This window comes from Rhinolophus sinicus, chromosome 11 (assembly GCF_057876585.1).
Source record: "Rhinolophus sinicus isolate RSI-liver-muscle chromosome 11, RSI-T2T, whole genome shotgun sequence".
Taxonomy (NCBI): Eukaryota; Metazoa; Chordata; class Mammalia; order Chiroptera; family Rhinolophidae; genus Rhinolophus; species Rhinolophus sinicus.
The window spans coordinates 21287434-21314825 of NC_142511.1; the positions used below are offsets into that span (position 1 = coordinate 21287434).

Consider the following 27392-nt stretch of genomic DNA (forward strand, 5'->3'; position numbering starts at 1 on the left):
TTTCATCTTTTGTCATTGGTGATGCTTCATCATTTTAACATTTTGGAAACTTGCATGCAACATGCAGCTTTTAACACCAGGAGATGCCCTGACTTCAAGCCGTGGACCTGGTGAGGTCTGGCTGGTTTCCACCTCTCCAGTGTTGTTCCCCATTGTTAGCCTTCTTGAGAAATTGTTAGCATTTTAGAAACTTGTATGCAGCTTGCAGCTTGTAACATCAGGAGACTCCCTAACTTCCAGAAATAAAAACAGCAACAGCAACAGCAACAAAAACAGCAGCAACGTTCTTAAAAACTTGTTAGCATTTTGGAAACTTGTATGCAGTTTGCAGTTGCAGCCTCAGGAGATGCCTCAGTTTTCTAGCCATGGACCTGGCAAGGTTTTGATTCCTGACCTTTCCACTGTTGTTTCCCCCCAGTTTGGTCAGCTTTTGGCATCTACTGTAATAGTTGCCATCCTATAAAATTTATTGCTGCTTTTGGATACTCCTTATTGATGTTATTTGTGTAGTTAGCCAAGTGATTTTTGATCAATAGTAAACATATGTTGAGATCTCTTGAACTTACATGTGTGTGTACTCCTTTGACATGACATTGTTATCAACACATATAGTTTAGTCTTAACCGCCATTACTTTCTGTCGTTATCACAGTCCAATAATTGCCTTTGTCTTTTGCTGTTGCATATTGCTAAATAAATTGATTAGATATTGCTAAATAAATCAATTAGTCCCATTCTAGTGTGTGCTCCCTTTTCTTTTCCCTGCTCATCATTACAGATGGTTAAAAAATTTCCTGAGGGATCGCTGCATAAATTATATAAATGTCTAATCACTATGCCGTACACTTGCAGCTAATATAAAATAATATTGAATGTCAACTGTACCTGAAAAAAAATGGAAAGAAGTAAAAAATACATTTAAAAAATTCCCTCAAATAATTCTGAAATTATCTTAGTTATTTTTAATAAGCTATTGTTACATAGCAAACTTTTCCTGGGACTCTCCAAATTGCTTAGTCTTTTCTGCTTGGAAAATACGATTTTTTTTCACTGAATGTGTCACTTATATGTATTCTTGACAAGTGTTTATATTTATCTTTGAATCTCCCATTCAATATATGTCCCAGTTTTTCCTTTATATTGCATGTTATTAGTTCCATCTATTTTTTTTACTCTTCCTTCCCATATATATTGCCAAAATTTAATCTCCTTGATTTTTTTTAGCCAAATCTTCCCTTTTTGAAGTAACTTCTAACTCCAATTTCAGTGTCTAGAAGGCCAGGCAAACTCACACTTACCCTTCATTACAAATGAAGGACACTTTTGCCCCAAGCTCAAGATTAAGTGGAAAGAGCACACGGCCATTAGGGAGTTTGTCCAGGAAGTCAGCACATGATTTCACTGGAAAAAAAAGAAAAAAGAAATAACAGTGGCACATGGAGAATAAAGACACAAGTTTAAAATGTCAAACCAGACGAGAGTGTAGGCACCTGCACATCTGGGGGGTGCTGGTCTCCATTCTCCTTGGGGTGTACAGCTCAGAGAGGCAGCCCCTCTGAGATCATAGCCGGGTTCACAGCTGTAGAACACTTCCTGTCCAGGGGAAAAGTTCTCCTTATTGTTGCTGAGGGTGTGCTTGCCATGCAGGATTTCTGGAGGTGGCTGACATACTGGAGAAAGAGAATCAAGTGCTGTTAATTGTGTGAAAATAACTTTTCCTGAGGAGTAATGGCCAACAAAATCATAACTATAAGTATATACGTTGTAAAAAATCTGGTAGATGAACACCATCGTTTTATTAATGACAAAATGAGAGAGACAGAGAGATAGAGACAGAGAGAGAGAGAGAGAGAGAGAGACAGAGACAGAGAGACAGAGAGACAGAGAGAGACAGAGAGAGAGACAGAGAGAGAGACTTGCCAAAAAGCCATGGAACTGATTCACTGCAGAACTGTGACTAGAACTGAAATATCCTTGATTCAATAATTTTTCTTTTAAGGAACTGACCTAAGATGACACAACAGACAGTTCCTTTTCAGAATGTTTCCTATTGCTAGTCATCCAGTACACAATTGTTAAGATGGAAGGATTTTTATATCTTCGTGCTACCTTTCTAGAAAGGTATCACCAATGTGTAGTCCACATTTTAGGCAACAAGGAAAGTTTCTACCCAAGTCTCATCTCACCGATTTGCCAATCACCAGTCACACTCTAAGGCACCCAGAAGAATTCAGATCTCTTTGCATTCCCTTTCAACTCCTCTCTCAGTGGCCACCAGACATGGGTTGGAAGAGAAGTATGAGTTTTCTCTCTACACTCTGTATACCCAGGCACTGCTTAAACATTTATTTTATTCCAATGAGAAGGTGGGCAACCATTGAACAAAGTCTTCTAACAAAAAAAAAGCTACTGTCCTCATGAGAGTGTGCATTGCACAGAGCACATTGGAACTGAGTCTCTGACTCTCTCTTTAAACTGTCGGCTTGCATTTAGAATCAGAACACACTTGAGTCTCAACTAAATTATGTAAAACTGCAGTTATATTAAAAATAATTTCATTTTGGCTTACAACAGATCAGTTCCCCTCTCTGGACTTCAGCTTTCTCAAGTATAAAATGGGGGATTGGAGGAGAATAAATGACCCACTTAAGGACTTCATAAATGTCCTTAATGGTATGAAACCCATTTTCAGGGCTCATTACCCTCTACCTCCCTTGATTAAGAACTACAAAGTTATGTGATATTTAAGTGCTGTGTTGGTTATATTTTTGTTGACTCACAGCCAACACTTCTGCATTCTCCTTTGACCATTGAGGCTGGAAAGCCTGCAAACTACAATTGCTTATCTTCCTTGTGAGCTGGATTCTGGTGAAGCTCTGTCAATTGGTGACATATATAGCAAATTAAAAGGCAGGGACAAGACTATCCTAGCTGGGAAGGAGACTGGTACCTCATGACAGCTAGGTAAGGTTTAAGTTAAGGCTCTCCAGGTGGTCTCTGCTGACATCATGGGCAAAGGTAGAGGGCAGGTGGGGAGGTGGTGGCAGGGCTCATTACTTCTTGGTGGGGGATGAAAGTTTCAGCTCTCCACTCAGCCTTCCACCCCAAATCGGGATTTGAAGAGACTCATTACAGCCTAAAAAGGGTGAAATTTTGGGCTCCCCACATAGCCTTTGCTGGTGTGAGTAGAGGCTATACCACAATATTTTTCTGCAGTGTTTTGACTAAAGTAAAGCAGTTATTGTCTAAAACTTTTCTGTTTTGCTAGATTGTCCCTTTTCTGTCCTTTGGTTGGAGAGCAGGCTTTGGTTGGGGCTTTTTGTGTCTGCACCTATTGGCATTTCCTGGCTATCACTTTCTTCAGCTCTAAGTCTGGGAGACATGACGCAGAAACAAAACTTGGGGAACTCACTCTGGTCTTACATTCTTTGGCCAGTGTGCCTTTTCTCTTCAGTTTTCAGAATCTCCTTATGTTTGATTGATTGATATATATATATATATATATATATATATATATATATATATATATATATATATATATATCTTCTTTCCAGGGTTTTTAGTTTTACTCAGAGAAAAGTCTATCTAACTGATCTTTCCAAAAGTAGAAGACAACCTACATTATTTTTTATAATAATTTTTGTAATATATATTATATTGGCGATGACCCATTCAGTATATACAGTATTATGAATTCTTTCTCAATAGAAAATTTAGACCAACTTACCTTGGGAGTAATTGGAAAAGCTAAGATAAATGTATATTGATAAAAACTACCATACTGCCATTTCTATGGTCCTTCTAAAAGCTAGAAAATACACCACTACATAGTTTCAGTTCTGAGCTACTTAAAAAAGCAATGAAATATTTTGAATCACTGGCTCCCAGTGTTTAGGGAAAAATAGTAAAAATTTTTAAAGAATTTCAGGAAGTGGAATAGGATTGCCACCATTTTTTGTGTTTTATGTCGATAAATATTTACTGTCATTTAGTAGGATTCAGTTTATTTTATAGAAGACTACAATTCCTTAATTGTTAAGTCATATCAAGAACTGCCTACATTAGCTAAGCTGTTTGAAAAAGTATTTCCACGTGCTCTTTCCAACTGGTAGAGTTCTGCCAAATACCTGTAGTATTCCTTATGTGAATGCCTCAGTGAGCTCAGCTGCTTAGACCTAAAACATATCTCAATGAAAAGAGAGTAATTGCATTTCAATAATATAAAGGGTTGTTAGCTTTAGCAAAAACAAAGTAAAGCAAAATACAACGAAAAAATATAGTGCAACAGTTGGATTTGAGTTTCAGATAAGAACAAGTGTTTTTTTTGTATAAGTACACCCCATGTGGTATTTGAGACACACTTATATGAGACAATTATTTGCTGATGGTCTGAAATTCAAATTTAACTAGGTATTTTGTATTGTACCTGACAACCGTATGCTTTAAAAGGTCAAAAGAAAAAAATAGCTCACCACACAAAAGCTAACTTTCTATGTACGTGTTAGAAATTTTCAAAAGGCATCAAACATAATGTGTTGTATTTTTGAAATTGCTCAGATTAATCATAAAAGTTAACACAGAAGCAAAAAATTATGGTCCAAAAAATACTAAAGCAGAATAAAAGTAATCGGTTGGGAAGTATAAAATAAGTAAATATATTTTATATTTTACCGTTTCTTTTTGTGTTCAAGAGAGGGGAAGAGAAGAGAGAGAGAGATTGACTTGAAGCAGTAGAAGAGAGTGGTGAAGATTAAAAGAACAGTTTTTATACAGGAAAAGAGACTGTATTTGTGCTTCTGCTAAGGGAAAGGAAAAAAAACCACAAAAGCCTTTGAACCCTGAGACCGACAAATGCTGGAGGAAGAGCCCATGAGAAGCAACGCTATTAGGTTGGTGCAAAAGCAATTACGGTTTTTACAATTATTTTAAACCTTTTAAGCCACAGTTGCTTCTGCACCAACCTAATAATTGCAGGGCATGCTGAGTTGAGGGATGATTACAATTTAGGGGCCAAATACTACTGTTTTTATCTACAGCCTACACATATGGAAACACTTTTAAGCATTAAATATTCTAACCTACAAGAAATTATTATTGTCATTAATCATTATCTTTGGAACAGTAAGCTTATATAAAACTAGACATTAGGGCAAGTTTTCATTTAATATTAAACGTGGCATAAGGAAAAATGAATCAAGGGTTAGGAGAAAAGAAAAAGGCAGGGACGAGATAGAAGCCATTGTGCTAAAGGAGGCTCGGGAAGTGGCGGTGTTGATGGCTCTTGCTTAGCAGCAGCAATTTTACTTCTAGCAACACATGACTTTGGCTCCAGCAACCTCAGCCATATCCTGGGAGCAGTGGGGCCTCCTGCACCATTAGCAGCATTGGAGGACAGACTGCTCATTGACACTTTCAGTAGTGAGCACACGTGCCTATGTCTGCTCCAGGAGGAACGGCGGCTTCGTGCTGTCTGGTAACAATGCCTTCCCTCTTTTGATCCTCCTGCCCTTCCAACATCCTTGTGTCCTATTATCTGTACTCCTTGAGATATCTAGACTGGTTTTTATTTTCTATGGCTCTGGAGTCAGGCAGACTTGGGTTCTAGTCTTCTTCTGTCTGCAAGTTCATATCTGTTTACTCTCGGAAAGTTATCTAACCTCTATAACACTCGTTTTCACTGTAAAAGTTATCTAACCTCTATAACACTCATTTTCACTGTAAAATGTGCAAACAATTGTAGTAACCTTTGAATTCAGGATTAAGTGCACATATAGCCTGTATTACAGTACCTGACCAGAGAAATCATTCATTAGATATTAGCAATCATTATACTCAAGACTAACTGACAGACAATGAAGAATGGACGTAGCGATGCATGCAGATAACTTCTGTTTATAAGAATCCCAAGGAAACTTCACATTCTTTGACCAGTTTCAGCTTTGCTTATCAATTTTAACACACACACATACACTTGCACATACTTTCTTTATATCACATTCCCTCCCAAAAACATGTACTCAATGACACTGCTCACCACACATTTTTCTACCAGAACAAACACTAATCTTCTGCTCCTCCTACAACTCATATTATCTACAGCCTCTTCAAGGCCTCAGTTAGACTCACCCCTGGAACAGCTGGGCAACTCTGGCTCCCATTTGTTCTGGGCCCGGCATTGTACACTGGAGGGTCCTTTCATGACAAAGCCAGGCTGACACCTAAACCTCACAATTTCATTTAAGGAAAACAAGCTTCTGTTCTCAGACTCCCTTACTCCATTTTCAACAATGGGAGGCGTGCATTTATTGGGTTTTATGCACTGAGGGGGACGGCCACTCCAGACGCCGATTTGATCTTCTTTGGTGGTGCAATATATGGATGCCTCGCCTATGAGGTCAAACAGCTTTTCTCTTCTCTTTCCACGTTTGCAGTAGTAGGTCACCACCATTCCATATTGAAAATATTCTCTGTCGGTGCTAATGAAATCTCCATTTTCGATGACTGGTGGTGGCTCACAAAGAATACCTGGGAAAGGAAAAGCAATTTAAATAATAATGAATTAAAATAACTAGTGAGATAAGATGGTGCAGTAGGTAAATGTTGTACTTGCGACTTCTTATGACCACATCAAAATTACAACTAAACTACAGAACAACCATCATTGAGAGTTGCCTGAAGTAAAGCTGGACAGAAGTCCTATAACTAAGGAAATACAGAAGAAACTACATCAAGACTGGAAGAAGGGGCAGAGACAAAGAATAGTCTGGACACATACCTGCATGTGGTGATTAAAAATTAGGAGGGAAATTTGGCTGTGGAGCTCCTCCTTGAAGGAATTAGGGGTCCCAGCTCCACACCACCCAGCCCAGGGTTCCAGTGACTGGGAGACATCCCCCTAACTTCTGGCTGTGAAAACCAGTGGAAATTGTGGCGAGGTGAGACAGAAGATGGCTAGAGTTGCAGGTGTTCCTCTTACAGGGCCCGCACATGGGTTGACTCACTCACTCTGAGCTCCAGTCCTGGGGCAGCATCTCCAGAGGCACCAGTGACATACAGGAAGGAAATGAATTATCTGGCTGCAGGGCAGGACAGACAACTTTCTCCCAGACAGAAGTGCTAGCAGAAGCCATTGTTTCTCTGTTGAGCCCTCCCCACACCCAGTATGTAGACACAGAGCGATGCCGTGTCTGAGTCTCCATCAACCTGGCTAACAACATTCACCCTGCCCTTGTGATTTCTTGAGACCCCCATCCCACTCAACTTGCAGGCCCACCCAAACTGATTCTAATTATTTTTTTCCACCCAAACAGTCTGTCTTGGCCCATGATTTGGACTTTCCAAAATTTTCTCAAAGGTTCACATGCCCCCAAAAGAAGCATCTGGCCTTAGCATGGTCCACACCCCTTGCTAAGCAGCCCCAAACCCAGCACTAGAGACAGGTGGCCTTGGTTCCCAGCTTAGCCTCTCCTAGGCACTTCCAAGCCTACTGCCACTGTCAACCATCTGCTAATTGCTTTGTGGCTGATGACAGGTGGCCCCAGGGTTACAAACTGGGCAGCCAGCTTTGGATAGAGCTGGAGCACCATTTGGCTGTCTCCAGTATAACACACCCAAAGAGCAGACTGGGAAGGCACCACAGCCCTGCTAAAGTGAATCCTGTTCCATAGAGTCAGCTCCTGCACAACAATCCCTCCACTGTAGTCACAGCCCGTTCTCACAACCAGTCAGCCTGAGGGTCAATCCCTTCCACTGACATGCAAACAGCAACCAAGTCTCAACTACAACAGGAGGACACAAGAAATACACACAAGTTATACACACCTGCAGCACTCAGCTCAGGTGACCAGGGAGACTGCGTCACTGGGCCCCACAGACACCTACTATATGAGACCACTGTACTAAGACTGGGAGACACAGCAGCCCTACCTACTATGTAGAAACAAACACAGGAAGGCTGCCAAAATGGGGAGACAAAGAAACATGTCCCAATTAAAAGAACAGAACCAACCTCCAGGAAAAGTACTAAACAAAAGTACTAAGCAATCTACCAGACACAGAATTCGAAACACTGGTTGCAAGGATGCTCAATGATCTCAGGGACATCTTCAACAAAGATATAGGAAACATAAAAATAGAGATAGAAAGCATAAAAAAAGAACTAGTCAGAAATAGAATACAATAACTGAAGGGAAGAATACATTAGTCAGAATTAACAGTAGATTAGATGAAGCAGAAGATTCAATCAGTGATGTAGAAAATAAGGTAGCAGAAAACACCCAAACAAACTTCAAAAAGAAAAATTAATCCAAAACATGAGGATAGTTTAAGGGGCCTCTGGGGCAACATCAAGTATACCAACATTCACATCATTGGGGTACCAGAAAGAGAAGAGCGAAAGCAAGTAATTGAAAAACGTATTTGAAGAAATAATGATGGAAAACTTCCTTAACCTGGTGAAGGAATTAGACATACAAGCCCAGGAAGTGCAGAGAGTCCCAAACAAAATGAATGCAAAGAAGCCCACACCAAGACACATCATAATTAAAATGAGAAAGATTCCTAACAGCAGCAAGAAAAAAAGCAGTTAGTTATCTACAAGGGAGCTCCCATAAGACTGTCAGCTGATTTCTCAACAGAAACTTTGAAGGCCAGAAAGGATTGGCAAGAAATAGTCAAGGTGATGAAAAGCGAGGACCTACAACCAAGATTACACTACCCAGAAAAGCTATCATTTAGAATCAAAGCACAGATAAAGAGCTTCCCAGACAAGAAAAAGCTAAAGGAGTTCATCAACACAAAACTAGGATAACAGAAATGTTAAAGGGACTTCTTTAAGAAGAAAAAGGAAAACAAACAAACAAACAAAAAACACCAAATATATGGATAATAAAATGGCAATAACTGCATACCTTTCAACAATTACTTTAAATATAAATGTATTAAATTTCCAATACAAAGATAGGGTGTCTGACTGGATAAGAAAACAAGACCCTTACATATACTGCCCACAGGAGACCCACCTCAGATCAAAAGACATGCACAAACTGAAAGTAAAGGGGTGGGAAAAGATATTTCATGAAAATGGAAACAAACAGAAAGCTGGGAGAGCAATACTTATATCAGACAAAATAGACTTTAAAACAAAGGCTATAACAAGAGACAAAGAAGGACCCAGCAATTCTACTTGTGGGTATTTACCTAAAGAAACCTAAAATACTAATTTGAAAAGATATGTACAACTGTATGTTCATTACAATATTATTTACAATAGCTAAGATATGGAAGCAACATAAGTGTCCATTGATAAGTGAATGGATAAAGGAAACGTCGTGTGTGTGTGTGTGTGTGTGTGTGTGTGTGTGTGTGTGTGTGTATAAAATGGAATATTACTCAGTCATAAAAAATAATGAAACCTTGCCATCTGCAGCAACATGGATGGACCTAGAGGGTATTATGCTGAGTGGAGTAGGTCAGACAGAGAACGAGAAATGCCATATGATTTCACTTATACGTGGAATCTAAAGAAGAACAACAACAATAACAAAAACAGAAACAAACTCAGAGATACCGAGACCATTTTGAGGACTGTCAGATATGAAAGCTTTCAGATCCAGACCTTGAGCAGGAATTTAAAGCTTTGAACTCACCATTCCTTCTATTAGATTATTTCTAAACCGTATTTGAAACATGCAGTGCACTTAGGTTATTTTAACAATTTTGCTATTGTAAAGAACGTTACAATGAAAAGGTTACAGTGAACAACTGGTAAAAATCTATGCTTATTTCTTATGTATGAATTCTAGAAAGTGGGTAAAAATATATGCCCACTTTTGAGGCTTACAGTGCATGGTGACTTTTGAGAGGGTTTGGTGAACACTCAGCACGTGAGAGTGTTGATTCCTTTTAAGACAGTATCACTTTTAAAACCTTTACTTATTAGCCAGGTAGAATAATCATTACACTGAGGATGGCAGAACCCACAAGATTCCAAATTAACTGAAGTAAAAACACGGTTTGGAGGCTTTTATGCATTTGAATTCCCAGATTCAGAAAAGGCACATCCCAGGATTAGGATGAATTTAAGGAAACATTTGCCAGGAAACTCACAGGTAGTTTTGAGAACAGTACAGCTGTCTTCAACTATCTGAAGGACAGAATGTACAAATGGAATTCGATTTAGATTTTTATAACTCCAGGTGGAAACTTAGAATCTATCAGTAAATGTAATAGAAAGGAATATTTCAACTCACTCTCACAAACTGGTGCTTCATTATCCCAGGCGACACCATTGCCTGAGATGATGCATGAGATAGAGGGTTCACCAATGAGTCGATATCTAGAAGCAAAGAATAATGAATGTTATATTCTAAATATATAGGTAGTCTCCCTGCTTAAATTGCTACTTATAAGAGACTACAATCTTGGAGAATTCAGAAAGACAATTTCCATTTGTCATTGTTCTATCACTTTCTTAAATTTTATGTCTGCATTTGGGCTTTTAAATGTTCTTCTTTATACCTTCTAAACTGGATGAGATCTCTCTTTATTACCTTAAGGTACATTTTTTATAAATCTAAGGTAAATAGTTTCATCAAACTATAACCAAAGGAAATCCAAGCAGAACAAAAAGAGTTGAACACTAACTTTATATTTTAAATGTTAAAGGCAGAAATTCTCAATTAGTATGCCACAAACTGTTTATAGTGTGCCATAAAATTTGGAGAAATGAATGACATTTACATTTACTTCAACAGAGACTCTCTACAATGATGGAATGCTGGCATGAACCATTCATGAGAATTGGTGTAAAGTAGGGCCAAACTTGATATTATCACAAATGAAGGCAAATGGTGTCAAATAACAGTCAAGTATTATTTGGTATAGCTAGAACATTGCCTCATGAATATATTAGAAAATATGGCAGCACAAAGTCTATTCAAACAGCAAAACAGGCCAAATGGAGATCAAATAAAAAGTGTGACAGCTGTGGAGATGTCGTGCAGATTCTGCTCTACTTTCATAGGCTTTAGATCTAACGACAATTTAATTTTTGGAACCTTGCAATGCCATTCTGGTCCTCTCCATTCTTTTGGCTCCACTTAAGTTCTCAATGGGTCCCACTGAAGCTCCCTGTGAGAGTGAAGGTGCTTCCCTGGGCTGCTTGCTGTCACTAGGTAGGAAATGGGGGATGTTTAACTCTTGGGATGGAGAGGAAGCTTTCTGGCCTGTTCTCTGGCTACCTGGTGAAGGTGGGCTTTTCACTTCATCTATGTTGGTACCAACAGGGGAATGAGGCACCTATCTAGGCTGTCTTTTGCTGCTGGGTGGAGGACCAGGAGACATGGGTCTAGGAGGCTTTCTTCTACCGGATAGAAGATCAAGAAACCCTGACTTTGGTTCACCTTCTGATGCTGGCTGGGTGGCTCACTACCTTGGGTGTTCTCAAGAGTCACTGTCTCTGAGCTGCTCTCTGATGCTGTGCAGGGGACCCTGGGCTTTCTGACATCCCTGGTAAGAATGGATGGGGCCTCTTGCTCCTGTCTTGAAGTCTATGTCGCCCTAACCAGGCTCTGCTGATGCTGCCACCGCAGGCAGAATACAACCCACTACTGCTGGATGCTGTAGGGCATGAGATGTGTTGGCCCACCCAAAATCTGCTGTTGACACAGCCACTGGTAGAGGAGGGATTGCCACTTCCCGTGGGTGTGGGACATGGGAATGATAACCTACAGCCTATCTCCATCCCCAATTTCTGTTTATGCTGCTAATGTGGGCAGATTGAGCCACCATTGCCACTAAGTATGGGTCTCCCCACTATGTCCCTGCTTGTCTTTTTCTTTCCCAATCTTATTACCATAGAGCAGATTCTTCTCTCCTCCCATTCTCTCTCTCTCTCTCTCTCTCTCTCTCTCTCTCTCTCTCTCTCTCTCTCTCTCTCTCTTTCTCTCTCTCTCTCCTGTTCCAATTTGTAGTTCTCTCCAGCACACAGTCTGAGAGATAAAAAGAAAACCCAGGGAACTTACAAGTGTCTTTCTTTAAGTTCTGTGGTCCCTAGACAGTCCACCTTCTTTCCAGCTTTTGTGTTTCTTTTGTGGTTGTACGTTAAACTACTTCCAGGGTATTTAGTTATATATAAAGAGAGAAGCAGGGAAAAATGAGTCTGCCCATCTTGTCCTGGAACTGGAAGTTTAGTAATAACTTTTTAATAGCTGATTATTAAATTTAATTCCTATTAATGTAGAAAAAAGAGGGAAAGAAAATTCCAGTAAAGGAAAAAAAGTTTACCCAAACTCTATCTTACAGAAATGTGCATACTTAATAGTTTATAGCAGTGTTTCTCAAAGTTTTATTTACATGGCAATCACCTGAGGATCTTGTGGAAATATATTCTCATTCAGTGGGTATGAAGATTCTGCATTTCTAACAAGCTCTGAGAAGATACTGGCTTTGCTGATCTGTGGCAAGAGCTTTTCTATAAAGAGACACTCATGTAATATGAATATCAACTGTCAGTAGGTGTGGGTAAACTGGACCAGGACCTGCAATTCAGAGACATGTGAGAATCCTCCACCTCAAAATTTGTGTGCGCCCTGGGCTACTTCCTCACACTTCTCTCTGCATCCACGTTCCTGAGTCCATCCTTGCCGTGTTTGGGTTCTGCACTCCTTTTATCCAGCAGGAAAAGCCCAGTCTTTTCCCAGGGTTCTCTTACAAATCTGCTTGCTCAAAGCAGTTGTTGTTGTTGTTGTTGTTGTTTAATTTGGGGGAAATTTTAGGGAGATGTTACACTGGAGATTGGATGCCATTAGGCATTTTACTCTAACCCTTACGTGTCTTTCTACTCCTTTTCTATAATAACAAGCAAGCTTTTCCCCTTGCCTTGTACAGAACAGCTTCTTCAGGGTCTCAACTTTTAAAAATATAATGACTATCTTAAGGGAATATTCAGGTTAATAAAATTTGTCCATATTGTTATGTACATATGTATTTATGTACTACATATCTGGATATATATGAGACTAATAATTTCAGTTGGAAATTATATTTAAAATATTTTATCCTATTGGGGTACTATTCATTAAAATATATATGAATTTGTTTTCTCCATTTCTGAGGTCAAGAATGAGACATATACTATAAATCTACCACTTTAAAATTTTTAGTGATTTCCAGTCAAGATGGCAGAAGGTAAACGCTGTGCTGGCATCCTCTCATGACCACATTAAAATTACAACTAAACTACAGCCCAACCATCATTGAGGTTTGCCTGAGGTCTAGTTGAACCAAAGTCCTACAACTAAGGACATACAGAAGAAGCCCCCTGGAGGACCGAAGGGTCCCAGCCCCACCCCAGCCCAGATTTCCAGTGCCAGGGAAAGAAGTCCCCATAAATTTTGGATGTGAAAACCAGCATAGCTTGTAGCTGAGCAAGACAGAAGTGGGTTAGAGTTCCAAGCATTCCTCTTAAAGGGACCACGTAAGGAATTACTTGCTGGCCAATTCAGTTGCTCTGAACTCCAGTGCTGTGGCAGCAACTCCAAAGGCACCAGGGACATACAAGGAGGAACTGGATTGTCTGGCTTCAGGACAAGGTCTGGAAGGGAAGCTTTCTCCCAGACAGAAGTGCTGGCAGAATCCATTATTTCTCATTAAGCCCTCCCTCCTCACGGTGTGCAGAAACAGGCAGCCACTATATCTGAGTCTCCACCAACCTAGAAAACAGCTTCATTCTGCCCCACCTTGGGGGTTCCTTGAGACCATGGCCCACCCAAATTTCAGACACATCCAAGCCACTTACAGTGGCTTTTCCATACAAACAGCCTATCTTAGCTCATGCTATGGACTTTCCTAAAATCTCTCAAAGGTTCACAAAACACAAACAAGCAACAATGGACATGAATATGCCCCATACCTCTTGCTGAACAGCCCCAAGCCCAGCACTAGTAGCAGCTGGCTTCAGTTCTCAGCTTGGTTACCTGAGGCACCTTCGAGCCAAATACATGTAATGGCCAACTGTAGATTAAGCTGTGGTTCATGCCTGGTGGTCTCAGGGTCCCTCTCTGTGTGGCTGGCTTCAGACCAAGCCAGACTGCCTGGCTGTCTCCCAGATGAACCACTCAAAGAACAGACTGGGCAGGCACCACAGCCCTGCTAAAGCTAATCCTGCTTCGCAGGTCGCCCCGGCAAACAGCACATCGACTGTATTTAAGACCAGTCCTCACAACCAATCAGCCTGAGGGTCAATCCCTCCCATTGACATGCAAAGATCAACCAAAGCTCAACTACAAGATAAGGGCACACACAACCCACACATTATTTACAATGGCCAAGATGTGGAGGAAGCCTGGGTGCTTGTTGATGGATGAATGGATAAAGAAGAGATGGAACATGTGTACAATGGAATATTGCTCAGCCATGGAAGGGAATGGGTTCTTGCCATCCACAGAGGCATGGATGAACCTGGAAGTTATTGTGCTGAGTGTAATGTGTCAGAGAAAGACAGGTGTCATGTGATTTTGCTTGTATGTGGAATCTAAAGAACAAAGTAAATGAACAAACAAAATGGAAACAAACTCATATATACAGAGAACATTTTGAGGGTTGCCAGATGGGAGGGTGGTTATGGAGGCAGGGTAAAAAAAAGGGGAAGAGATTAAGAAGTTAAAAAATTGGTTGTTAAAAAGTAGTCATGGGGATGTGGGGAATAGCATAAGAAATATATTAAATAATATTGCAATAACTATGTATGGTGTCAAACAGGTACTAAATTTATTGGTGTGATAGATGGGAGGGGGTGGGAAGCAAGGTGAAAAAGGTGAAGGGATTAAGAAGCACAAAGTAGTAGTAACAAAATAGTCATGGGGATATAAAGTAAAGCATAGGGAATATAGTCACTAATAAGGTTATAACTATGTATAGTGCCAGGTGGGTACTAGACTAGTCAAGGGATCAGTTCTTAAGTTATATAAATGTCTAATCGCTATGCTGTTCTCTTGAAATTAATATAAAATAATATTGAATATCAACTGTAATTGAAAAAATTTTAAAAAGGAGGAGAAGGTGAAAGGGAATAAGAGATTCAAGTTTCCAGGTATAAAATAAATAAGTCATGGGGATATATTATACAGTGTAGGGAATATAGTCAATAATATTGTGATAGTGTGATACGGTGTCAGATGGTTGCTGGACTTATCATGGCAATCACTTCTTTAGATACATAAATGTTGAATAACTATGGTGTACACCTGAAACTAATATAATATTGTATGTTAGCTATATTTTAATAAAAGTCTTTAAAGTTTTAGAAAAAAAATGTTTCTTGTTACTCTTACATATGAATAATAGCTTGACTGTTATAGAATAATTTTTAAAGCACACTCAAAACACTGCCATTTAGTATAAAGTATCAGGAAAAAAATACTTCTGTTCCATTCCTGACATTTCCTTCTTTCCTGCGTTCATATCAAATAAAAAATCCTGGCGTTATCCATACTCATTTTTTATTTCTGACTCAATACCTGGTCCATTCAGAAATTTTGTAATCTCTACCTTCATAACATGTTGAATACAATCATTTATCATAACCCTCACTCTAGTCCAAGATTTTTCTACCCAGACACTATGGATATTTTGAACCAATAATTCTCTGAAGTGAAGACAATGTCCTTTGCACTGTAACATGTTTAGTGGCATCCTTGTACTCTTAACTACTGCATGCCAGTAACACCCTTTCTGTTATGACAAACAAAAATGCCAAATTGGGAACCACTGTTTCAGTACTAAAAAAGGTCATCTTTCGCCTGGACAAAACGATGGTCCTTAACTGGTCTCCCTGTTTCAATTGCCCTCCAACAACAGATTCTTCATATGACAACTAAAGTGTGTCTTTAAAATCCTAAATCAGATCATGTCACTCTTGCTTAAAAACCTTCCAATGGCCTCCTGTTCAATGCAGATTAAAGTCCAAAGTCCATATTATGGTCTACATAGCCCTTCAAAATCTGGCTATGGCTTTTCTTCAGATCATTTTTCCCATCATTCTTTTCTTCGTTCACCTTGTTACAGTCAAACGGGCTTCCTTACTGAATCTTCATAGCTTGAAATAGACATTTTTTTCCAATAAAGCTTTGTCCTTCCTGTGAGGAATGCCCTTTCTCAGAGAGGAGCCAAGATGATGGAGTAGATAAACGTTGTGTATGCCTCCTCCCGTGACCACATTAAAATTACAATGAAATTACAGAACAGTCAACCTAGAGAACCATCTGAAGACTAGGTGAATAAAATCTTATAACTAGAGATATAAGGAAGAATCCACTTCAAGACTGGTAGGAGGGATAGAGAAGCGAAACAGGTCAGCCCTACACCGATGTGTGGTGATTGAGATCAGGAGAGATATTTCAGCCATGGAGGTCTCTCCCTTCCCTGGAGGAGAAATGTACCCCAACACCACACCAGGCTCTCCAGGCCTGGTGAGAAGAGCATATCCATGCTGAGAAGAGGAGCTCCCGCAACATCTGGCTGTGAAAAACAGTAGGGATTCTGACCCTCCCAGTGAGACAGAAGGCTGCAGGAAAACCAGATGTCATCTTAAAAAGCCCGTGCACCGACCCACTTGCTCATAGGCACTCACCCTGGGCTCTGTTGGAGGTATGGTGACTTAAGAGGAGTCAGAAAAATAGAGGGAGAGATTGAGTTGTGTGGCTTCAGGCCAAGGACTGGAGGACAATTACCATTTTCCCTGTTTAAAATCCTTCTCCTGTGCAGCCAGCATGTGGGTGCCATCTTTCCTGTGTTGAGCCTCCCCCCGTGTGGCCAAACCTGAGTTTGTATTAGCCTTGTGCACTTTGTTCGCTCCACCTTGGTGACTCCCTCAGTTTCACCCTACCCAACACATGAAACACTGGCTCTTTTTCTGGCACCAGCCAGCTCTGCCAGTGTTGCAGTCTTTCTTGGACAACTGTTGGGGGTTTGCAGATCCAAGTTGGGTGCTGTCTGGCCTCAGTGTACCCTGAGACTTTTGCTGAGTAGCTCTAGGTTCTGCACTGGCACCAAACCAGAATATACATTAACCTGCTGAACACCACTCAGCCTAGCCTGATAAATCCCTGAGATCCTGTCTTACTCAACTGGAATTCTGCAGAAGGCTCGATCAGTGACTGAACCTCATGGGAGCCAGCAGGCAATAGCAGGCCTTGGGGTGTCCTGAGCTTTTTGTGGAACTACCCCAGGCTCATGACTTTTGGCAGCCATGTGCCCATGTGCCTCCATGTCTCCCATGTGCCTCCAGGTCCAGAACAAGGAGCGACCAACCCCAGGTTGCTTTGTAGCTCCTACCACATGCTCCCTTTCTGGTCACAGGTAAACAGGTAGTGGCTGACCTGGGCCTGCACTGAAGCCCCTTTCAAGAGGCCCCAGAACGAACATATCTGTAGATCAGCTTCAGACCACAGCAGAGCACTGTCCAATTAGCTTGACAAGCAGCACACCCAAAGGGGGTGGGGGAGGCTTAGCAGGCACCAGAGCCCGATGGGGCAAATTTTGCTCCACGGAATAAGCCCGTGTGCACAGGATCCTGTAAGCTGTGGATGTGGCCTAACCCCACAGCCAGTCAGCCTGACGGTCAATCCCACCCACTGATGTGCCAATAGCAATCAACTATAACAGAAGGGCACATACAACCCACACAAAAGACACTCCTAAACCACCTGGCACTGATGACCAGACAGATTGGCCCTTTGGACCCCACAGGACACCTACTACATAAGACAACCTGGCCAAGACTTGGAGACATAGCAGATCTACATAATACATAGAAGTAAACACAGAGAGGCAGCCAAATGAGAAAACAAAGAAATATGTCCCAAATGAAAGAACAGGAAAGTCCAGAAAAAGAACTAAATGAAACAGTGGCAAGCATCTTAGCAAATACACAGTTCCAAACAATGGTTATAAGGATGCTCAACATAGAGGAAGAGATGAACCTAGTGAGAACTTTAACAAAGAGATAGTAAACATAAAAGAGGACATAGAAATCATAAAAAAAGTCAGAAATGAAAAATACAATAACTGAAAAGAAAAATGCACCAGAATGAATCACCAGTAGATAAAATAAAGCAGAGGATAGAATCAGCAATTTGGAAGAAAACACCTAACTGGAATAGGGCGTACACACACACACACTCACACACACACACACACACACACACACAAAAGAATAAAAAAAAAAGATTATAGTTTAAAGGGCCGGAGGGACAACATCAACCATATCAACATTCGCATCATAGAGATATCAGAAGAAGAGAGAGAGCAAGGAATTGAAAACCTATTTGAAGAAATAATGACTAAAAACTCTCCTAACATGGTGAAGGAAATAGACATATAAGTCCAGGAAGTGCAGAGAGTCCCAAACAAGATGAACCCATATATGCCCACACACCAGACACATTATAGTTACAACGGCAAAGGTGAAAGACAAAGGGAAAATCCTAAAATCAGCAAGAGCAAGGCAACTAGTTACTCACTTAATGAGCTCCTATAAGGTTGCCAGCTGTCTTCTAAACAGAAACTTTGCAGACTAGAAGGGATTGGCATGAAATATTCAAAGTGATAGAAAGCAAGGACTTACAATCAAGATTACTCTAGCCAGCAAGGCTATCATTTAAAATTGAAGGAGAGATAAAGAGCTTCCCAGACAATAAAAAGCTAATGGCGTTCATCACCACCAAACCAGTACACAAGAAATGTTAAAGGGACTTCTTTAAGAAGAAGATGGGGAGGGTGGGGGTGGGAGGAAAGAACATAAATATGAATAATAAACTGGCCATAACTATGCATGTATCAATAAACACTTTAAATGTAAATGGATTAAATGCTCCAATCAAAATATATAGGGTATTTTTTTAACTTTTGTTATCAGTTTCAGATGCACAAAACAATGTAATAGTTAAGACATTAATCATTTATCATTTATATCCCTTACACAGTGACAACCCCCCTCCCCCATCCACTACCCCTCTGACATCACACACAGCCATTACAAATCCACTGTCTCTATTCCTAACTCTGTACTCCACTTCTTGTATATATATATATATATATATATATATATATATGTAATTGTAGTTGATATTCATTATTATTCAGCTTCAGCTTCAGGTGTAAAAAATATATATATAGGATAGCTGAATGGATAAGAAAACAAGACCTATGCATATGCTGTCTACAAGAGACCCACTTCAGACTGAAAGTAAAGGAATAGAAAAATATATTTCATGTGAATGGAAATGAAAAAAAGCTGGATAGCAATATTTATATCAGACTAAATAGACTTTAAAACAAAGGCTATAATAATAGACAAAGAGGGACATCACATAATGGTAAAGGGATCAATCCAACAAGAGAACATAACCCTTGTAAACATTTGTGCACCCAACATAGGAGCACCTAAATATATAAAGCAAATATTGACAAACATGAATGGAGAGATATACAGCAATACAAACATAGTAGGGAACTTTAACATGCCATTGACACCAATGGACATATCTTTCAGACAGAAAATCAACAAGGAAACAGCGACCTTAAATGACAAGCTAAACAAGATGGTTTTAAGTGACATTTTTAGAGCATTTTATGCCAAAGTAGCAGAATACAGATTCTTTTCAAGTGCACATGGAACATTTTCCAAGATAGACCAGATGTTAGGCCACAAGACAAGTCTCATTAAATTTAAGAAAACTGAAATCATGCCAAGTGTCTTTTCTGTCCACAGTGGTATGTAACTAGAAATCAATTACAATTAAAAAACTGAAAAACACACAAACACATGAATGCCCAATAACATGCTACTAAATAATGAATGGGCCAAAACTGAGATCAAGGAAGAAATCAAAAGATACCTTGAGACAAATGAAAATGAAAACACAATGATCCCAAATCCATGGGATACACTGAAAGCAGTCCTAAGAGGGAAATTCATAGCAATACAGGCCTACGTCAAGAAACAAGAAAAAATCTCAAATAAACAATCTAACCTTACACTTAAAGGAACTAGAAAAACAAACAAACAGCAACAAAGACCAAAGTAAGTAAAAGGAAGGAAATAATAAAGGTTAGATGTCTTTTTGTGCTATCTCTTTGTTGAAGTTCTCACTAAGTTCCTTGAGCATCCTTATAACTGGTGGTTGAACTCTGTGTCTGGTAGATTGCTTGCCTCCATTTTCACATTTCTTTTTCTGGAGTTTTCTCCTTTTCTTTCATCTGGGACATGTTTTTTTGTTTCTTCATTTTGGCTGCATCTCTGTGTTTGTGTCTATGTATTAGGTAGATCTGTAATGACTCCCAATCTTGGCCTGGTAACCTTATGTAGAAGGTTTCCTGTGGGGCCCAATCTCCTTTGTCACCTGCACGGGGTTATCCAGGAGTATCTCTTGTGTGGATTGCATGTGCCTTCCTGTTACAGTTGAGCCTTGATTGCTATTGGCAAATCGGTGGGTGGGATTGACCCTCAGGCTGACTGTGAGAACTGGCCATGCCCACAGTGTACAAGCTGCTGTGTGGGATGGACCCCATGGAATGGGATTTACCCCAGGTGCCTCTGGCGCTACATTCAGCAAAGGTACTGAGCACACTGAGGTCAGCCTTTGCTTGCGTGGGCCCCTGAACCCTTGAGAGTTGTCCAAGAAAGTCTGCAGCTGAGCCAAGGCTGACCACCCACAACCAAAAGAGCCTCAGGTGGTGTACGATTTGGGTGGGGCAGAGTCCCAGGGAGTCACCAGGATGGAGCAAGTGGAGTTCACCAGGCCAATGTAGATTCAGATTTGGCCTTATGGGGGGAGAGCTCAACACAGGGAAGGTGGCACCTGTTCGCCAGATGCATGGGAGACAGGCGCAACACAGGGACAATAGCAGCTGTCCCTCCAGCCCTCGCCCTGAGGTTCACACAACTCAGTCTTTCCCTGTATGCTTGTGGTGTATCCTGAGCTGCAGTTCCTTTGACAGAGTCTGGGGTGAGTGCCTGGGAGCCAGAGTCTGTTCGTGGGTCCTTTAAGAGGATGTCTAGGTTTCTAGCAGTCTTCTGTCTCTCTCAGACGGATGGAATCCCTGCTGATTTTCACAGCCATATGTTGTGGAAGCTCATTTTTCTGGCATTGGTGCTCTGGGTTCAGGAACTCAGTGTGGGGCTGGAACCCCTTGGTCCTCAGGGAGGACCTCTGCAGTTGATATACCCCTCCCAATTCCCAACTGCCACACATGGGTGTGGGGCCAGCCCGTTTCACGTCTCTGCCCTTCCTACCAGTCTCTACTTGTATGTGGCTTCTTCTTTATATCCTAAGGTATAGGATTTCTGTTCAGCTAGTCTTCAAATGGTTCTCCAGGTTGATTGTTCTATGATTTAGTTGTAATTTAAATGTGGTCATGGGAGGAGGCAAATATAGCATTTACCTACGCTGCCATCTAGACTCCATGTCTCTTAAGGTAAGTAGTGTGTAAATTGAAATTCTTTTTATTGCTATTTTAATTTTTCACTTATGTTATTTTGTATATATTGTAAGTAAGCCATAAGTAATAGAAACAAAAGTTAAGATATAAGGTGAAGCAGTTTCCCTACTTCTTTCCTAAATTGGTTGTCTCACCAAAGGATAACCCAAAAATATGCTCACAGTAAGATGCCTGCACTTCTGAAAAGGCTATAACAATTAAAATTTGTCCATCCCCCACATCTGCTCCATTATCCCAAACAAATCACTCTTTTCCACTTTTCCATGAATCCACCATCTCCATCCAGCTCTTGTTGCTTTGAGCTAAGAATACATGTGCAAGTTAACTAATGTTTGTTCTATTTGCTTCTTTAGAGAGCTGGTCCTCCTTATCTAATGAAGGCTTCATTTGGTTTTAAATGCATTAATCTGGTGTGCAGTAGGAACCCACCCCAATTTTCTATCACAGATACAAGTTTTTCTTATTTTTGAAATATTTATTTAGTCATTTCAAGGGTAGTTAAATGCCTGAATTCAAGCCAACATCTCCACTAAGAAATCCTATTGCTATGTTTTTAATGGACAGGTAATTTAATTCTATCTCATACTATTGTTTAGAGATTGGTTTTACAATTCTACAACTGTCATATCAAACAATGCTATTTCAAACTCACCCTTCATTACAAGAATAATGAACAGTTGATCCAAACTGGGTGTTTTCGTTTATGTCCATTTTGCCATTTATGAGTTCTGCAGGAGTTGCACACGATCTACCTATGGAAAAGAAGCAGAATTTGGGAACTGGGTGTAGAATACTTCTGACTTCTCTTAGCACACAAGGTCCCAATCTGGCTGTAGCTTACTGAAGAGCATTTGCAGTTCCACAGATTTTGCACTTGAGGAATCTCACAAGACTGCTTAAATATCAACCACTTACTAAGCACCACTTTCAAAAAGACTTCCCCTCCAGTTCTGTATCATCCCCATATTGGGCCTCCCAGAAAAATGTAAACTTTGTTACCAAAGTGTTTACTGTGTGAGCCAACATGTGTAAAGTAAAGGTCTCAAAGTCTGGGCTTTTCTCCACATCTGCACTTTTCTTTCCTTACTTGAGTCATTTGGTACTTAGTTTCAGTTGTGAAAATGGGAGACCCCTAGTGAATGGAGATTTCCCCTCAATCATGCCTTGTAATTGTCATTTCTCATGAAATGAACTTGTAATGAAGGTGCCAGGAACTCAAAGCAGTAGGAAGCTATGACCCTACAAAAATAACTCTCACATCAACTGTACCTTAGGCAAACTTACTAAGTCATATGAGTCTGAGTTCCAAAATTTAAACAATTGCATCAGATCTTACAGATGTTTAATGGATACAGAGGAGTTCTCAGTCCAGAGTTACTTACGTAAACAGGTTGTAGGACTTGACCAGACTGAGTTTTGCAGGCAGGTGATACGGAATTTTTTTCTGTGATAACCAGGGCGGCATTCATAGTTCAAATGTGTTCCAATGGGAAACTCATCCATGTCAGTCTGGCTTGTAAGCTTGGCAAACAGAAAATGCTCCGGGGCTTTGCACTGACCTGGAGACCAAGACCACACCAACATCAAGGTCAATGGAGAACATTTATTCTCCCTCCTCTTTTTCTCCAACATGCTCTGAGATGTGATCAAAGAAGAAAAAGAACACTTTAATAATGGTAAAATGATTGCTTTCAACAGCAACATTAGATATGAGTTTTTAAATCACCATGTACCCATTTGGAAATTCCCTATTTTTGAAGCCAAGTAAGATATATCTATATTTATATCATCATCTATCTCTATCTCTCTGTCGACATATCTATGTCACCTATACCTGTCTATTCTTTCACTGAAGGGAAAACTAATTCATATCTTCAAATTTTAGTTAGTCAGGAAGCCCTGTGCTCTGGCTTCTCTGTCCCCTCTTCATTTATCATTCTCTGGTGTGATAGAGGCACACATGCATTTCACCATCCATCTTTACTCTAGAGGACCACCCAGACCTAGCAAGACTGTAAGCCTCTTCCCTGGCCTTCAGCAGCTGTCATAACTGTTAAAAGATGTTGCCCAGTCAATTACTTCAGCACAAGGAAATTCAGCACCTGCCTTGTAGACAAAGCTCAAAAACTGAAGCTATATTTTGCTTTATGAGAACAAATATTTAAAAATGCATACATTGAATTAAATATTAGACTCAGTTACTTCCCCTTAAGGCCTAAAAGGTTTAAGTTAAAGTAATAAAAATACCGTTTAGAGTAAAACAATATGTAATCAAGAAGTATCTGTTGGGAAAATATCATTTTACATTAGTTTTGGAAATATCTTATCTTCTGTTTTGGTTAATCTTCTGTTCTTCCCCACAACCCCTACTAGTTAATTCAAATAATGGAAGATAAATTCAGACTGATAAGTCAATTCTTCAATTTTATTAGTCTTCAAAGAACCAGCGTTTGGATTTATTGGTTTGCTCTGAACTTTATTTTATCTTCACTGAAATTTTCTTGTGTTTATTTGCTATGCTTTTAAAAAACACTAAATTTCTTGAGATAACTTAATTTTTTTATTTTTAGCTTTCATTGTTTCTAAATAAGCTGTCAGATTATTGTTTTTATTCTAAGTATAGATTTAGTTGCATTCCAAAAGTTTTGATGTACCATACTTTCAGTTCAAAATATTTGATAATGGCCATTGTAATTTCCTTATTGACCCATGGCTTATTTAGAAGTGTTTTACACAATTTATAAGCATTTGAGGAATTGTTTTAGCTGTGTATTTATCACTGAGCTTTGAAATTAATTGACACTTGTTTTATGGCTCGGCATATGGTCAAATGAGGTAACTGTGTCATACACATTTTCTAAAACGATGTGTCTGTGATAGTGAGTGTGGTGTTTTGGTTATGTCAGTGAGGCCCAATCAACAATTAATCAAACATATTTGTTCAAATTTTCTATATAATTACTGATTTGGGGGGTGGGGTCTGCTTATTCTATCAGATAAAAAGAAGTTGTGTTAAAATATTCCATCTTATTGTACATTGTCTTATTTATTTTTCTTTTTCTGTCCATTTTTATTTTTATTTTTATTATATTTTGTGGTAGATTATGTCTAGTAATAAATTTTGTGTCAAATTCTACCTTGTCTACTTTATCTGTAGGACAAAGAGAAAACAAATAATAAGATTGTAGCTTTAATCCTCAATATATCATCATATATTTTAAATATAAACATACAATGACAATTTAAAGACAAAGATTGTCATAATGCCACATTTGCCAAATCAGCTTTTATTTTGGTTTGTTTTTGCATGGTATGTTTTCCATCCTTTTATATTCATCTATTCTGTTCCTAAACATGTATATTATTTCTTTTATATGCCCCATGCAGTTTTTATTTTTGATTTATTGTGATAGAGCTTCCCAAACTTACTCAGTTCACAGCACTGTTAGGGCCCCAGTAATATTTTCATGTCATTCTTAGCCAAAAAAAGAGACACTTAACAGTTCCATTTATTAAATAATTAGGTACAAACAACTTAATAAGTCTTATGTCCACCACAATTCTTAACAATGAGATGTTGAGCACTGCTCAAATTCTCAACAAACCTTGGGATCAGATTGTAAACCACCACCTCATTTCCTATTCAAAATAATTTTTATTTGGTACTTTTTTATAACCACTGTTGAAAACCAGCTTTGCAAAGATTTGATATAATCAAGAGGAACTTATTGTACTATAATGTAAGCAGGAGCTACTCTGAGCCAGCAGTTTATACACCGTCTGAGGGATACTAAGTATTGCTGTGTTTCCACTGAAAATTTTAAAATATCCCACAGGTCTCCAGTGAGTTCTTGGAGGCTCCCAGAGCAGCTCATCTCAGTTTGCATAAGGGCAGCAGTATGACAATCTATGTCTTTAAAGTAGAAATGTCTGTTTATATTTAATATAATCGTTGATATATTATTTAGGTTTAGACCTATCATCTTACTATTTGCTTTTTATTTGACCTATTTTCTATTTTCTTCTATTTTGCCTTCTTTGTGGTTATCTATTATAGTTACTATTAATATTTTATTGTTATTTGCATTTGATTATTAGTTATACATTCTTTTATTGTTCCTTTTTAAAAAAGCATGCATCCTTAACATAGTAACATGTAATTAACAATTATTTCCCCAACATTGCAAGAACCATTGAAAATGCTAACTCCACCTACATCCTTCCTGTCTTTTGTTCTATCATTATCATGTATTTAAATTCTACATGTATTTTAAACTCTCACTAGTCATATTCAATGTACACACTGCAGGTTGTTTGTTGGGCTATAACCATTTGCTACTATTAGGGATAGTAATGGATTTCCTCAGTAGGCTCAACTAAGATTTTGAAAATCTATGTAGAAATGTGTGGTAGGCTAACTAATGAGCTCCCAAAGACATCCATTCCCTAATCCCTGGGCCTCTGAATGTGACCTACTATGGTAATAAGGCTATGCAAACGTGATTAAGAATCTGAGAACATTTATACATAAAGACACGTGTGCTCCAATGTTCATTGCAGCTTTGTTTACGGTGGCCAAGACATGGAAACAACCAAAATGTCCTTCGATAGATGAATGGATAAAGAAGTTGTGGTATATATACACAATGGAATACTATTCGGTGGTAAGAAAAGATGATATAGGAACATTTGTGACAACATGGATGGATCTTGAGAGTGTAATGCTGAGCGAAATAAGTCAGACAGGAAAAACAGAGAACCATGTGATTTCACTGATATGTGGCATATAAACCAAAAACAACAAAAGAACAAGACAAACAAATGAGAAACAGAAACTCATAGACACAGACAATAGTTTAGTGGTTACCAGAGGGTAAGGGGGTGGGGGGTGGGGGGTGGGAGATGAGGGTAAGGGGGATCAAATATATGGTGATGGAAGGAGAACTGACTCTGGGTGGTGAACACACAATGGGATTTATAGATGATGTAGTACCGAATTGTGCACCTGAAATCTATGTAGTTTTGCTGACAATTGTCACCCCAATAAATTTAAAAAATAAATTAAAAAAAAAAAGAAATATGTTTTTCACCACAGATGATGTATTGCAGAATTGTACACCTGAAACCTATGTAACTTTAGTAACCATTGTCACCCCAATAAACTTTAATTAAAAAAAAGAATCTTGAGATTGGAAGATTACCCTGGACTATCTGTGTGGGTCCTAAATGTAATCACAAAGTTCTTTATAAGGAGGAGGCAAAGCATCAAAGGAGACAGGAAATTTAAAGATGCTGCATTGCTATTAATAGTTCTGAAGGTAGAGAAAGGGGCCATGAGCCCAAAGAATGTAGGCAGACTCTGGAAAACAAAAGAGCAAGGAAACCTATTGAGTCCTGGAGCCTCCAAAAGGAGCACAGCCCTATGGACCCATTTTATATTTGACCTTCAGAACTTAATAAAAAAATTTATTAAGAGAATAAATTTCTATTGTTTTAAGCCATTAAGTTTGTGGTAATTTGTTATAACAGGAATGAAAAATGAATACAAAAGACAGTGGCATGTAGTATTGAAAACTTTGAACTCGTAGAGACCTGGACTTGAATCCAATGTCTTCTCCTTACTAGTTTTGAGGTCTTAGACCAGCTGCTTAATCTCACTGAGCCCCAGTTTCATCTTCATAAAGGTAATGATAATATTTACCTGATAGGTTTCCTGGTAGGGTCAAAATGCAAAGCATTTAGTTACACTATATATACTTGATAAATTGTAGTATAGTTATTATTCATAGAAAAGAAAAACGCTAACACATAAATTCAAATATTGTGCAAAAGTGGGCATGCTCCCTTTGCTTCCAAGAGTTTATTTCCTGTGTATGTGTTGGGAAAGCACTG

At 39.2% G+C, this 27392-nt stretch overlaps 1 protein-coding gene across 3 annotated transcripts in view; it reads right to left on the bottom strand.

Moving 5' to 3' along the window:
• CR1 (complement C3b/C4b receptor 1 (Knops blood group)) overlaps positions 1-27392 on the bottom strand; it is a 101137-nt gene that overhangs the window by 61887 nt on the left and 11858 nt on the right. For all 3 annotated transcript variants that reach the window (XM_088801691.1, XM_088801690.1, XM_088801692.1), the window contains exons 2-7: positions 22883-23059; positions 22153-22252; positions 10250-10335; positions 6126-6524; positions 1490-1669; positions 1298-1400 (exon numbers count right to left, since the gene is read on the bottom strand). In XM_088801691.1, coding sequence (XP_088657817.1) covers positions 1298-1400; positions 1490-1669; positions 6126-6524; positions 10250-10335; positions 22153-22252; positions 22883-23059 — 1045 coding nt within the window. The remainder of the gene's footprint in view (positions 1-1297; positions 1401-1489; positions 1670-6125; positions 6525-10249; positions 10336-22152; positions 22253-22882; positions 23060-27392) is intronic.